The 15548-nt window shown below is 36.2% G+C and overlaps 1 protein-coding gene across 2 annotated transcripts in view; it reads left to right on the plus strand.

Moving 5' to 3' along the window:
- sptb.L (spectrin beta, erythrocytic L homeolog) overlaps positions 1-15548 on the plus strand; it is a 56756-nt gene that overhangs the window by 38508 nt on the left and 2700 nt on the right. For both annotated transcript variants that reach the window (XM_018231110.2, XM_041573300.1), the window contains exons 20-34: positions 202-465; positions 1174-1380; positions 2465-2554; positions 3173-3451; positions 3633-3763; positions 4410-4614; positions 5651-6025; positions 7569-7813; positions 9420-9558; positions 9710-9794; positions 11201-11397; positions 12833-12933; positions 13998-14067; positions 14502-14770; positions 15120-15293. In XM_018231110.2, coding sequence (XP_018086599.1) covers positions 202-465; positions 1174-1380; positions 2465-2554; positions 3173-3451; positions 3633-3763; positions 4410-4614; positions 5651-6025; positions 7569-7813; positions 9420-9558; positions 9710-9794; positions 11201-11397; positions 12833-12933; positions 13998-14067; positions 14502-14770; positions 15120-15293 — 2831 coding nt within the window. The remainder of the gene's footprint in view (positions 1-201; positions 466-1173; positions 1381-2464; positions 2555-3172; positions 3452-3632; positions 3764-4409; positions 4615-5650; positions 6026-7568; positions 7814-9419; positions 9559-9709; positions 9795-11200; positions 11398-12832; positions 12934-13997; positions 14068-14501; positions 14771-15119; positions 15294-15548) is intronic.

The raw sequence follows: 15548 nt of genomic DNA on the forward strand, positions 1-15548 counted from the left end.
ATGTATTGCTTATTCGTATTGTCCACTTTGTGTATGATCAACTAGCAGTTAGTCAGGTTATATATAGGTTGAACTTGATGGACATGTGTCTTTTTTCAACCTAACCTACTATGTTACCGTGTAATCTAATCTGACGTGCACCTCCATGTTACAAATTGGCTGGCACAATATGACTAAATCATGCATTTTTCCTGTTTAAAGGAAGGAAAACAACTGGTACAGGAGAAAGAACAGTTTGCACCAATTGTTTCTGAGAAGCTGAGTAACTTGCACAGGCTCTGGGATGAGTTGGAAACCACAACCCTCAAAAAAGAACAGTCCCTTTTTGATGCCCACCGCACAGAGCTACATGAACAAAGATATTCAGACCTAATTAAATGGATAAAAGATATGGAGCAACAAGTAGAGATATATGACTATGGAACAGACCTTACAAGTGTTAATATTCTTTTAAATAAGCACAAAGTAAGTTTGGATATCTTCAGGTGGTTAACGGGAACATTTAGTTTGGATTGACTGCAGTTAAAATCTGTGGAAAATGTCATCCTCTTCTTTGACTTTTGTGGGGGTCCCTACAAACTGTTGTGAAACAATTTGAGATAAAAGACCTAAATTATGCATGTTTTCAATCATATTTTAATTAATTCTCAGAAACTAGTACTGGACAACATTATTGGCGTATAGCTCAGGGAGGTGCAGGAACTCATCCAAAATCATCTGCCCATGGCACAATGGGCTTAAAATAATGACATTTTACAAGTTCCAAAACAATTCCAATTCAGCAAGAAAAGTTTGAGGCACATGAGTGTACAGAGAGAGTTCAAGTAAAGGACATTTTTATGTTTTTAATAATCTTATCTAATTAGCTTAATCATATATATATATATACTGTATGTGTATATATATATATATATATATATATATATATATATATATATATATATATATATATATATATATATATATATCAAAGAATCTTCTGACCAGCACTCCCTTTTAAAAGCTTAATTCTTTTATTATCATTCTGTAATGTCCAACGTTTCGGTCCACATTAGGACCCTTTCAGAGAATTTAAAATGGTTGTTCTGTTCTTAGTAAAATAAACTAAAGAACCTGGCCACACCTCTTTGTTTCCTCTAAAAAAAATTATTTATTTGCTTTAAATGGTTTTAGAGAATTGAGGATCAGATTCAACAAAAGACAATTGAACTGGATGAAGTACTACCAGAAACTTCAGCTTTGGGCAAAGAACCCGATGAGAAGGAGCAGGATATTAAAATGCGTTTCCAGCAACTACAGCCAGTACTGCACGAGAGAAAGAGGAAACTTCATTCTTCAAAGCAAGTACATCAACTGCATCGGGACTTGGAAGATGAAATTGTGAGTTTAACTGAGGTTATGACCTTTAAATCTCTCCTCTTATTGACTATTGCATGGGTCAGTAACACAAGGAAATGATAATGCATATTTTAACTGATCACAGAGGTGCCAATTTTTTTAAAGTTTGAGAACCAAAAAATGTCATTCTACAAATGTTTTTCCTGCTGAGTTTTCTATTTATACATTTAAAATGTATACATTTTCTTAAAATTTAATAATGATACAGCAAGTTTTTTAGTGTCAATTTATTAAAGAGCTTGTTGTATTACATTCAATTTTAAAACATTAACCCTCGATATTCGACTGGGAATGAAAATCCTTTGACTTCGAATATCGAAGTCGAAGGATTTTGCGCTACAAAGTCCGATCGAAGGAATAATCCTTCGATCGAACGATTAAATCCTTCGATTCGAAGTCGTAGTCGAAGGTCGAAGTAGCCCATTCGATGGTCGAAGTAGCCCAAAAAACACTTTTTCTTTACTTCGAATCCTTCACTCAAAGTTAATGAATTGGCCCCTAAAATGTTTGGAGAGGTGTCTTAAATGGAGGTGGAGGGTGAGGATTCGGTGTGGAGAATCTATCAGAGTGGTCAGTTGTGGTGTATACATTTTCTTACTTTTTTTTCATGTGTTTTCTCACCGAAAAGCATGGGAGCTGAGGTGCCAAGATCAGTTCTCTTGCATGGTGCACACCAGCATTTATTTCTTATTAGTTCTCCAGCTGTGTTATTAAATCCATTCAGTGGAAACTATTGGAAACATTTAAAGATAATTTACATTTAAAACGAGCATCTTCACCTTTTTTATATAAATGGGAAAAAAAAGTTTAAGAATGAGTATGTGGGTTCATAATATTTGATTTGCAAGGCCTGTAATTAATTAGGGCCAGGTATAGGTTCCACCTTTTATTTGTGAAAATAATAAATGTTATTGTCAAGTAGCTTGTACCTCTGATCGCTTATAACACAAAACAGAAGAAAAATACGGCCACTACCTGGGTGAATGTTGGGTTGTTTTGATGGTGACTTTCATTTTTATTAAATATTGATGTTCAATGCTATTCTTTTTTTGTTTGTTTTTGGTAGCTCTGGATTCTAGAAAGATTACGTCTTGCAGAATCACAGGATTATGGAAATAACCTTCAGACAGTGCAAATGCTTATGAAGAAAAATCAGGTATTTCTTAAAGAAAGTATGTGAAACAATAAATGAAGTGGGAAGTATGAACTGTGGTATGTGACAACAAACAAGCAAAACAAGTAGTGGGCAGCACGATACAATAAGCAACAGAAAAGAAGAACAGCATGGGTAATCACAACACAAATATATATATAATATAGATGGATGAAGGGAACATATAATTGTAAACTTAAAGTAAAACGCTCCTCATTTAACCATTTAACTCAAACATGAAAAAGAGTTTATGTCTGGAACTGTTCGGTCCTATATACACAAACAGTTGGGGCTTATTTCTAAACAACAATATAAACATTATAAATAATGATTTCCAAATTGTGAGGCTGTTGCAGATAGGTTGATGCTAAAGGTCATTTAGGGTCCTTTGTTCCTGTTACTTTCCTAAACACACCTGAAAGCTCGTCTTGAAGGTCAGTTGGAACAATGTTTCCCTATATATTTACTCTTGTTATAAGCTAAGGGGTACCCTGGCCAAAGGTATATACACAGGTAAGGTATAGACATATTTAGGGTGAATGATTTTGTTTTAACATTCTAAAATGATATTTTGAGTTTTGGGTACATTATCTGAACAAAGATTGTGTATAAACATTTTAGACTTTACAGAGAGAGATTGCAGGTCATGGTCCAAGGATAGAGGATGTACTTACAAGAGCTAAGGATATGGAGCAGGATCCAGAAATAGACCACCAACCTATTGAAAGCAAGAGCAAATCTTTGGAAGAGAGTTGGGATAACTTACAGAAACAAATAGCAGAAAGAGAAAAACACTTGCTTCAGGCTCTCGATGCACACCATTATTATATGGATGCAGCCGAGGCAGAGGCTTGGATTGATGAACAACAGCTTTACATGATTGGAGATGAACAACCAAAGGTAACATCTTTAATTTTATGATGTGTTTTATTCTTTTTTCAAAGAATGAGTGGGAGTGTGTGGGGGAATGGGGTCCCAGGAAGGAACAGAAGAGAGGGTGTTTTTTAGGTTGTACCACCAAGCACATACACCACTAGAACTTTCCATCACAATTTGAATTCTAATATTTTTTACTGCAAAGGATGAAGAAAGTGTTGTTGTAATGTTGAAGAAACATTTGAATTTACAACATGCAGCGGAACACTATGGAAAGAATATTAAGGATCTGGCAGACCAGGCACAAAGACTCCTTGCATTAGAACATCCTGATAGGTATGTAATATCACAAAAGTATTACAAATAACAAAATAACAAGGATGCATTTAATCTTGTCTACTCTCTGTGTTGAGAGCATATTCTGAGAGTACCGTTTGCTGAAAGGGGACATATACCCATCAGCACAACTTAAGGTTTATCAAAGGTTGAATTTCGAATTCATGTAAGTTTTTAAAAAAAATTGAATATACTCACCTACTTGGAGGTTATTTAAGAAAAAATATGAATGGTTCCGAACCAAAAATTCAAATCATATTGGATTTGTATTTGGTTCATATGAATCTAATTTTTCTCCCGAAAAAAAAAAAATTCAAATGTCAGAAAGGCTATTAACATCTCCAAATGGCTCAACAGACCTCTGCCATTGACTTGTACTTGAACTCGGCAGGTTTTTGGTGGCGAATATTCCAATTAGGACTGTTTCCATGGTCAAGCTCACATTCAAATTTTACATTTGAATAGGGGGATTAAAATTCAAATGTGTGCACTTTGACACTCAGACTGGTCTAGGCACAATTATAATTAATACAATTGATTGTTGCTTCAAACCAGTAAATAAGTTGAAATTTCAAATGTGGAAACAGTATACTTATGTTGGTCCTTTATTAAAAGTTCATAATTTTAGCTTCAATTTATCTCACAGTGAAAAAATTACTCGGCACCAAGGCAATATAGAAAAGCAGTACGCTGCACTGAGGGACATGGCTGATGAGAAAAGGCAGAAGCTGGACAATATTTATCACATGTTTCAGCTGAGGCGTGAATTTGAAGATCTGGAACAATGGATTGCAGAAAGAGATGTGAAGGCTTCATCCCAGGAAATGGGACAAGATTTGGACCATGTGACGGTTAGTAATGTATAGTTAACAAAGTTCTGTTTTTAACAGCAACAGAAATAAATTGAAGAGAAATTATAATTAGTTTCATCCATAAGGGGCTCAAGGTGCATTGAAATATCCTTTGCTGATCCTTATGCGTAGAACACTATGCCAGGGTAACTTGTATAAAAATATAATTATGAACTAAAGGCTCCTTTATAAGTGATGGACTACAAACAGGGAAGCTATAAACCCAAAAGAGTATGAAAACCTCTCTTCAAGCTGATTTTTCAGCTTGAATCAGGAGGTAACCAGAATATAAGAGTTTGACTGAACTTGAACCTGTGCATAGTAGTGATAAGAAGGCTGTAATTATAAATATATTGGATACACATATAATATATAACTTGATAGATACTGTATATGATAGCTAGATGATAGATAGATACCGTAACTCCTCAATGTAACTGCTGTAGTTCAATGTGATACTTCCCTAGTTCCTTTATCTCAAGTACATAGATATTTGCAATTACTTGTATTTATAATTTTGTAAGAGAACAATTGTATCTGTTCTCATTTTTTGCTGTAAAAATACAAGGAAAGGATTGGGGCTTGTGCTGCTCCAATGATAACTCTGCCTCTCTGCCTATTGATTGATAATATGTACAGGAATGGGATTCGTTATCCGATAACCCATTATTCAGAAATCGGGAAGGCCATCTCCCATTCACTCCATTTTATCCAAATACTTGAAATTTTCCTTCCTTTTACTCAGTAATAACAAAACAGTACATTGTACCTTGTACATGATACAAACTAAGATATAATTAATCCTTATTGAAGGCAAAACCAGCCTTTTGGGTTTATTTAATGTTTAAATGATATTTTAGTAGGCTTAAGGTATGAAGATCCAAATGACAGAAATACAATTTATCCAGAAAACCTCAGGTCCCGGCATTCTGGATAACAGATGCCATATCTCTATAGCAATTTCACATAGTATGTAAATATGTAAACATATTTAGTTATCTTAACTAAATCTTTTATATGAAATCTTCCTTTCCAGATCCTGAGAGACAAATTTCGTGACTTTGCAAGAGAGACAGGAGCCATTGGGCAGGAGCGTATTGATAATGTCAATATTTTAATTGAACAACTGATTGATGCTGGCCATGCAGATGCAGCTATGATTGCAGAATGGAAAGACAACTTGAATGAGAGCTGGGCAGACCTGCTGGAACTTATTGATACGCGTGTACAGCTCCTGTCTGCATCCTATGAACTCCATAAATTCTTCTATGATGGCACAGAAATCCTAAGCATGATAGAGGAGAAGTACAAGGAGTTGCCAGAAGATTTGGGAGCAGATGTTCACACAGCACAATCACTTCATCGAGTGCACACTGCCTTTGAAAGAGATATTCATCTTATTGGGAGCCAGGTATCTATAAACCAGGGGTCCCCAACCTTTTTTTACCTGTGAGCCACATTTAAATGTAAAAAGAGTTGGAGAGCAACACAAGCATGAAAAAGTCCCTTGGGGGTGCCAAATAAGGGTTGTGATTGGCTATTTGGTAGCCCCTATGTGGACTGGCAGCCTAAAAGAGGCTCTACTTGGCACTATATTTAGTTTTTTTGCAATTAAAACTTGATTTCAAGCTTGGAATTCAAAAATAAGCACCTGCTTTGAGGATCCGGAGAGCAACATCCAAGGGGTTGGAGAGCAACACGTTGCTCACGAGCTACTGGTTGGGGATCACTGTTATAAACAGTAGGAATGTCCATCTGTGGTTTTCTGGCTGTTGTTGAACTACTGGAGGGCCAACAATCAATAATACTCAAAAACTTAGTAGAGTCCCCCTCCCCCTAGGAGGCCTCAATTATTAGCCAACTGGTTATCTGGGCCCCCTAGGTGGTGGGCCCTGCCAACAAGTACAACGGGGTTCCAATTAGAAAAAAATCCCCTTGCATGCACAACCCTTGGGGTTCATTATTATAGGTCATAACTGCTGTGAGACACTGAGAAACGTGTTGTCCTTGGCTATTTTTACTATCATTCTTTGGCTATATCTTTGATTTTAAGAACTTCTGGTAGCTTTACACCACATTGTGATTTTTCTCCTGTAAAGAGAGTGTCCATCTCTGATATAAAGCCCAAATGTACCATAGCACTTTCTAAAGCCCAAATGTACCATAGCACCCATAGGGGCAAATTTTCTAAATTGCAAAGTGGCTAACGCTGCCAGAGTGACGTCATTTTGCCACTTGCACTCTGGCGAACGGGGCGAAACGACGCAAATTTACTAAGATTGTTTTTTTACTGAACGTTACCTCCTTCGCCAGAGTTTACTTCACCAGGTCAGAGTAGGCGAAGTACAATAGAGTAGATAGGAGTTAGTAAAAAAAATGTTGAAGATTTTTCTAAGTCCCAAAAAAACGCTGGCGTTTTTTGGGTGATAGGCTGAAAACAAATAAAAAATTTTTTTAGGGTGTCCACCTTCCCCCCTACATTTGTTAACTTATGGCACCTTAAATATACTGTGGGCACATATGTAGGGCATTAGAACAGCTATATAAACTTTTATTAACTTTCCCTGGGCTTGTGTAGTGTTCTGTATGCGCTGCTGAATACACGTCCATTCAAATTTAAATTTGGCGGCGTATGCAAATTATTCTTCGCTAGCGCAACTTCACTTACCTGACAAATTAATGCTAGCGCAACTTCGCTACCTTTCGCCTCCTTCGGATTTTGGTGAATTAGCGGAAGCCTGGCAAAAATTCGCCTGGCGAAGTGCGGCGAAGGCTGGGCTAGCGAATTTCCAGACTTTAGTGAATTTGCCCCATAGTGTATAAGGTAAAGGGATTCCATCACTCATACTAGAAGCAAACGATTAACAAAAGTGATATTTGAGTTGTGATGAATCTGTATTTATAGCTTTACAGATGAAATAGAATCAAAGCTAAAGAAATGTTTCTAATTGCAGGTCCAACACTTCCAAGACACGGCGACACGTTTACACGCCGCCTATGCAGGAACCCAAGCTATGGATATACAGAAAAAGGAGAAAGAAGTGGTCGAAGCCTGGAAAGGCCTTCTGGATGCCTGTGATGGGCGTCGTACAGAGTTGGTTAGCGCTGCAGAGAAATTTAGGTTTTTCAGCATGGTGCGGGATTTGATGCTTTGGATGGAGAATATGATTAGACAGATTGAGACACAAGAAAAACCAAGGTATGCATTGATCCAATATATTTTATATATATTATATCTTACAGCCTGTTTGCTTGCAAGATAGAAATTAGCTCCATGCAGGCTGGCACCTTATGGCAGCTCACTAATGCCAGTCTAAATTCAGAGACAAATGTCATAATTCTAGAGTGTTGAGCACCTTGATTATGTCCTTCCACTACAAATAGTACTTTCTCTCAAAGATGAATGTCACATCAACAGAAGGTGAAATAAATGCCAAATTCTAACAATTAGGGGCAAATTCATCAAGGGTCGAATATCGAGGGTTAATTAACCCTCGATATTCGACTGGGAATTAAAATCCTTCGACTTCGAATATTGAAGTCGAAGGATTTTTGCGCAAATAGTTCGATCGAACGATTCGAAGGATTTTAATCCAACGATCGAAGGATTATCCTTCGACCAAAAAAACTTAGCCAAGCCTATGGGGACCTTCCCCATAAGCTAACATTGGGTTCGGTAGCTTTTAGGTGGCGAACTAGGGGGTCGAAGTTTTTTCTTAAAGAGACAGTACTTCGACTATCGAATATTCGAATAATCGAAAGATTTTTAGTTCGAATCCTTCGATTCGAAGTCGTAGTCGAAGGTCGAAGTAGCCCATTCGATGGTCGAAGTAGCCCAAAAAACACTTCGAAATTCTAAGTTTTTTTACTTTGAATCCTTCACTCGAGTTTGGTGAATGGGCCCCCTGGTATTAGACATAGAGATCTAATATTCAAATAAATGTATTGACCCACATCTGGGATTTTTGGGGTGAAGAACTGTTCTGTTTTGATGGTTGCATCTAACAAAATTCTCATTGGATGCCCTACTTCACAACATTAAAAAATGTCCAACTGTTTTGTACATTCTGCACCAGTGACCATCCAATATCCTGACTATATGGGGGGAAAGTAATTAAAATCTCGAGCATTATTTAAAATTACATTTTTGCAAATGTTTAGTGATTGTAAAAATCACTAAAGTATGGAAACAAATAGAAAGTGACAACAGTAGTAGTAGTAGTAATAATAAAATTAAAAAGTATTTATTAGGACATGCATAACGCGTTTCATGCCTAGTGGGAATGTACTCATAGGTTATGTGTAAGTACCCACTAGGCATGAAGCACGATTTTTCCAATTATTGTCAACTCTTAGAATGGAGTTCATGTAGTGAGACCACATTTGTTTCTAGATTTTTGTACCAAAATTTATCTCTGGAGCAGACTTTATAACACAAACCATTTATTCATCAATGTTTAGTGCTGCTTGCAATGTAAAATCAAATATTACATCGCTCATTATCGCTTAGCAAAGGTTAGCATTTCACACCTGCTCTGGAGTTTTAGTAAATATTTCGTCCTGAGAAATGCTTTGCGATTGCAAAATATTATTTACATACACTGCATATGTTCGCAAAAGGCATTTGTTTGCAAACTTTACAAGGAAGTCACTGAGGTCTGAAACCTTTCAAAAAGGACTCAAACAATGAAAATCTTGGTCGCTTACTTTCACAATGGTTTTTGCAAACAATTTTTTGCCCTAATTTATCTTTTAACTACTAGTGGCCCTAGTTCCCATTACAATATGTATATTTCCTTTGACAGAGATGTATCATCTGTTGAGTGCCTGATAAAATACCACCAAGAACTGAAAGCAGAAATTGAAGCTAGAAATGTTACGTATACAGCATGTGTGGACTTGGGAAACACTCTCTTAGCTCGTAACCACCCAGCTTCCGAGGAGGTAATATTTAACATCAATACACAAAAACCTTGTAATACTGTAAACATTTTCAGTCAAAGGTTTATTGATTTAATGCAAGTTACCCACAACCAACCAAAGCTTCACATCCAGCAAAATAAAGTTTTACTGATACCATCTTCCCTTGAAACAGATAAAAGAAAACTTGGTGCAGCTAGATGACAGGAGACAGGAGATGATGGAGAAGTGGCACAAGCGCTGGGATTGGCTTAATGTTTGTAAGTGTTCTGCTATGAGAAGAAAATATTTGTCCTACACCCTCCTATTCCACTGATTTCCCCTTTCACAGTGTAAACTATTAGCTTATCTATGAAGTCTATGGCATAGACTATAGTTGAAATTAATTGACCCAAAACAGTGCAGTTAATAAGGTTAATATGATGGAGGTAATATATACAATATTGTTTGGGGACACAACAGCCCAACAGTCTCTCAATAAATTTATACCTGTATATAATATGGTGCGGTGCAGTCACCAAGTATATCTAAGCATTATATGGGGTGTCCCTCATATTATTTCCTAGGATTTCTGTGACTTGGGCTCATTTACGTACTGACGTGCAGAGTGCAAAGAGTGTGTACACTTCTTCATTGATTTGTTGACATTTTAGTTACCTTTTTGGTGACATTCTATAGAACAAAAGTTTTTCATTTAGTGACATTTCTTACCTTACAGAAAGATACTTGCAGTGTTTAAAGGGGATTACATTTTTTTGCAGTTGTAAGCAGAATTATTGTGACCCTAGCAGATCACTGTCAGAGATATATCAATGTAAGGGGGTAGGGGGACTACAGCAGCTGTCACAGCAATGAATATTGTCCTGTCTCTCCAGAGCTCAGTGCAATATCATGACAGTGGTGATTGCTGCAAGAGTTGTCAGAGAAGAAGAGCCTTTAAAGCCTCTTTTTGCCCAAAAATGGCTAATTGAAATTAAATTGTACAAGTGCAAAGGGAAGCACTTAATTTAACTGCATATTTAATTTCTAGACGTTTAAAGGAAAATGTATTAAATACTACTTGCCCAGTAAGCCATAGCAAGCAATCTGCAGATAGGATTTACGGGTCAGCTGAAAATAAACATCTGATTGGTTGCTACCAATTACTAGATGTGGGCAAACTAAAGACTTGTTATTATACTTCCCTGTTGAACTTTTCATTCTCTTTAAAGTACGTGCTGCTCTGCAGTGGAAAAGATTTGAGTGAAAGCTTCCATCGCAGTTATTTTTTTGGACCACTATTTAACAGATAATAGTAAAATCCCTCTTTCACTTCTGCATCTCAGTGGCCCCTTGAAATTCTGCTTGCCCCCAGTAGCGTAACTAGATGTTACTGGGCCCCACAGCAGATTAATTTTAGGGTCCCCAACTTATCCAGAGGTTGTCCTGTTTTACCAATATATATTGAAATTGCTCAATAATTAGGGTTTCATTGGGCCCCCTTTACCTCCTGCCCCCCCCAGCAGCCGCAGGGTCTGCTTCCACTGTAGTTACGCCCCTGTTTGCCCCAGTGCGGCTGCACCAATCATGCATTTTGATGTACTACCTTCTTCAAGTCACGGAATGAGTAAATGTATTTTGTGCATATAGTTAACATGGCTAATGGATTCATTTAATTTTGTTGCAGTGTTAGAAGTTTGCCAGTTTGCAAGAGACGCCTCCATGGCTGAATCCTGGTTAATATCAAAGGAACCATACTTGTACAGTACATTTGTAGGAAACAGCATTGATGATGTGGAAAAGTTAATTAGAAAGCATGAATCCTTTGAGAAATCCACTTTAACGTGGGAAGAGAGATTTTCTGCACTGGAAAGGCTTACAACGGTAAGTCTATACTGTAGACAAGGGGCCACTGTGTAATCAGATGTATAAAGTGTATAATTTATATGTCCTGGCATGAAGCGCGTTAGGCTGTTTTCTTTTTTGTCCTAATAAATGATTTCTTTTACTTTCAAATTATTTCCATTACCGTCTGAATTTTTTAAATGTTTGTCTTAGTTGCTTTATTGGTAATTACTGCCAACCCTTAGACTGGGGTGTATGTATGTACAGTATCATTCACTATTTAGCGATTAAGGCCTAATTATTTTTGCATATTATTTATTGGTATGCTTTATTATTTGTTTTTTTTTTAGATATTTAGCTTTTTACTCAGCAGCTCTCCGGTTTGGCGTTTCAGCAGTCCAGTTGCTAGGATACAAAGTACCCTAGCAACAATGCATTGATTTGAATAAGAGAATGGAATATGAATAGGAGAGGCCTGAATAGAAAGATTTAATAAAAAATAGCAATGACACTACATTTGTAGCCTTACAGACCATTTGTTTTAGATAGGGCAGTGTCCCCATTTGAAAACAGGAATGAGTTTGAAGAAGGTGGCAAATAATTCAAAGTCTATAAAAAATAAATATGATGACCAATTGAAAAGTTGCTTAGAATTGGTCATTCTACAACATATAAATAATTAACGTAAAGGTGAACCACCCATAGATTTCGAAAACACAGATATGCAGTTACAATGTTTTTTTTATTATCTATAATCAAAGTTATTGTAAATTCTTTTGCATATAATGTACAAATACACATGGGGGCAGATTTACTAAGGTTCGAGTGAATTTTCGAAGTTAAAAAAGTTCGAATTTCGCAGTAATTTTTTGATTACTTCGACCATCGAATAGAATACTACGAATTCTAATTTACTTCGACTTCGATTCGAAGTAAAAATCGTTCGAATATTGACCATTCGATAATCAAAATACTGTCTCTTTAAAAAAAACTTCGACTTCAATACTTCGCCAAATTAAACCTGCCGAAGTGCTATGTTAGCCTATGGGGACCTTCTACAACCATTTTTTGCACATTGAATAAAAATCCTTCGATTCGAACAATTTAATCGTTCGATCGAACGATTTTTATTTTGTACTTCGAAATTCGACCCTTGATAAATCTGCCCCATAAAGTGTGCACTTAAAGAGCTAATTTCTACACTACATATGCTAGAAACAATGTCATGATAATGAATATTGCTTTCATAATATACTGTCTGGTGCATACATATGCAGAATACAATGGATACTGTACCCATTATTATTATTATTATTATTATTATTATTAAATAGGAGAATATTTGAAGTTGCAGAAGAGTTCAGTTTAAGCATAAAGTAGCTGGCCATGGAACTCTTGATATATATGTCTGAAACCATAAATAAAATGCAAACATCAATATTACAAACATTTTGTATTTTATATTTATTTATAGCTGGAACTATTGGAAATAAGGAAATACCAGGAAGCTAAAAGACAAGAAATGTTAATGGCTGCTGAATCAGAAATGAAAGAATCAACCCAGATGGAAACACAGTAGGTCAACTAATCTTGGAATGGCAAACCCTGCTGTACACAGTGCTTATTTACAGGGCTTGTCTACAATGAAGGTCCTGTGGCAATGTCTATACTTTAAAAGATGTCCTGTAACCCCTAGGGATTTATATTAAATGTAAAAGCTGGGTCACATTAGGTCACTGTTTATCAAGTGAAAACTCTATTGAAATCTATGGGAAAAAAATGGAACTGAATTAGGAAAAGTTTTTTCTTTTTTTTGAATCTCGTCCATGAGTTTTCACGTGATAAACCATAAGATAACTTTTTCTCACAGAATTGAATCTGGCCCACCGAGTGCCTCTTTTGCCCAATGAGATGTTTAAGTCAGATGGTTGATATGCCACCAAGTCTCAAACTGATATTGGTTGGCTCAGGGACTATTATAAGAGTCCTCATTTTCTAATACAGATAACCTCGAATAATTCATAGTTTTCAGAGGAAAAAAAAAAAGGAATTTTTCAAGATTTATTAAAGACCAATGGTCTAAAAACTCAGAATCCGAAACCCTGGCATCTAAAAGCTCTTGAGGTCCTGTATAAGTCAATGGGGAAGGTCCCACTGATGTCCGTACCAATAGCCGATGAGTTTGTGGTTTCTGCGCAAAAAAGCTACGAAAACTACTGTACAGACAAATCTTAGTTTATGCGCAAAACTATGAACAATTTGGAGTTTTCAGGGAAAGCTCCGAAGTTTGCCCAACCCTATTTTTTTTGGGCTTTTTCCTTCATAAATAAAGTCCATTCGGGCAATCGGAGGAGCTCGGATTTCTAATTTAGAAATACTGAGATAAATTCGGACCTTGATAAATAACCCCCTTAATGTCAGCCATCCATTTTAATTGATAGAGTGCAATTCAGACTTTGAAAGCAAATGTCTGATCTACTCTATTGCAAGGTAAAAGCTATATTAGTATAGGGGCAGCATCCTTCATTTGTAAGCTGAGAACTTACCCACATCACCCCAGCACTTCTAACAACATACTGTAAAATGATTGGTATTATAATAGAGAATAATAACATATATTTCTTTCTGTTACACCTAAGATTCCAAACACAAAAAGAGAGAGTACATGAAGAAAAAGCCATCATCCATTCAATCCCTGAAATTCCAATGGTAAGTGCATATACAATCTCCCATTTTTCTAGTAGTAGCAGAATGTGGAATAAATTCCTGCTCTACAAAAACCGGAGCTTCCTGGCTTATTGAATTTATAGAAATTGAACTTTTGGGTTATACAATGAGCTAAGTAGTAAATAATCTTTTATCCAAACACCATAACCCTATGTTTCCCCTTGTGTCTTGGTGGCTATTCCATCTGACCTAATAGAATTTCATCTTTTAGTAAGTTTTACTTTCTTATCTGGATTTTTTGGATCCCTTCAGATGATTGATTTTCCAGACACAAGTTGCAATGGTAACTAATGATATACTTGTTTAACCAGTTGCTGTGATTGCTTCTGTGGAGTCTAGTCTTTGTTTAATAAAAATGAAGATGGCTTCCTTTTAAACTTTTATTTTTCTTCTGATTTTCTTTTTTTTCACAATAGTTAGAGGAGCCCAAACCAAGATTGCCGAGTATAACAGAAGTAACTGAAGAGACTAAGGAAAAAGAAGAGGAGATGATGATCATTCAGGAAGAGTACACACTTACCGAACCCATGGAACAGACAGAATATAGCATTTTAGACCCAGAAACCAGAAAAACAGAAGAACCAACTCTACCAACAGACTTTGGTAGCTCTGGCTATATTCAGCACCAGGGTTACTTAAACAGGAAACATGACCTTGATGGGACACTTAAAAAAGCAGCAAACAGGTATCTATAAAAACTATATCTATAAATTGCTGATGTTAAAATCACCTTTCTCAGTGGGTTTCCTTAATACCTATGGTGCTATGGTGAGTTTCTCATACAGTTTTCTTACCCTAAAGTATTCAGCCATTTTACATCTTCCATTCTCTAAACTGATTGCACTGCCTGAAACTTTTCAAGATGCTTACTGACTTATTTAAAAACATGGTAGAATGCCTAATACAAATTAGAGTACGCTAAGGGCTCATGTTGCTTGAGTAAGATAATACAGTACCAGAGTCCTATTCAAAAATGAAATTTTGCCTCATATTTAATGACTATGAACTAACATCTGTGTTTGTCTTTCATGCAGGTCCTGGAACAATGTCTACTGTGTACTTAAGAATCATGATTTGTATTTTTACAAGGATGCCAAAGGCTTTGCTATGAATGAATCTTTCCAAGGTGAAGGGCCTTTGCCTTTACGTCAAGCAAGCTGTGAAATAGTGGCAGATTATAAAAAGAAAAAGCATGTCTTTAAGTTTCGGTGAGTCTATTTTAGATCAGGCTCTAACAAAGCTGATCTCCAGGTGGCACAAAAATTACCTATCCATTAACTACCTCTTCCCCATCTCCTTAATATTTTTTCAGTATAAATTCTAAGTAAAGACATTAAAATAAATTGGTTGTTAAATATGTATAGTATAATTATTATAATTAACATTTATTTATATAGCGTCAGCATATTTCACAGTGCTGTAAAGTAAATGTGTTTATACAACTAAATCACATTAATTACATA

The sequence above is a fragment of the Xenopus laevis genome, chromosome 8L (genome assembly GCF_017654675.1).
Source record: "Xenopus laevis strain J_2021 chromosome 8L, Xenopus_laevis_v10.1, whole genome shotgun sequence".
In the NCBI taxonomy this organism is placed as follows: Eukaryota; Metazoa; Chordata; class Amphibia; order Anura; family Pipidae; genus Xenopus; species Xenopus laevis.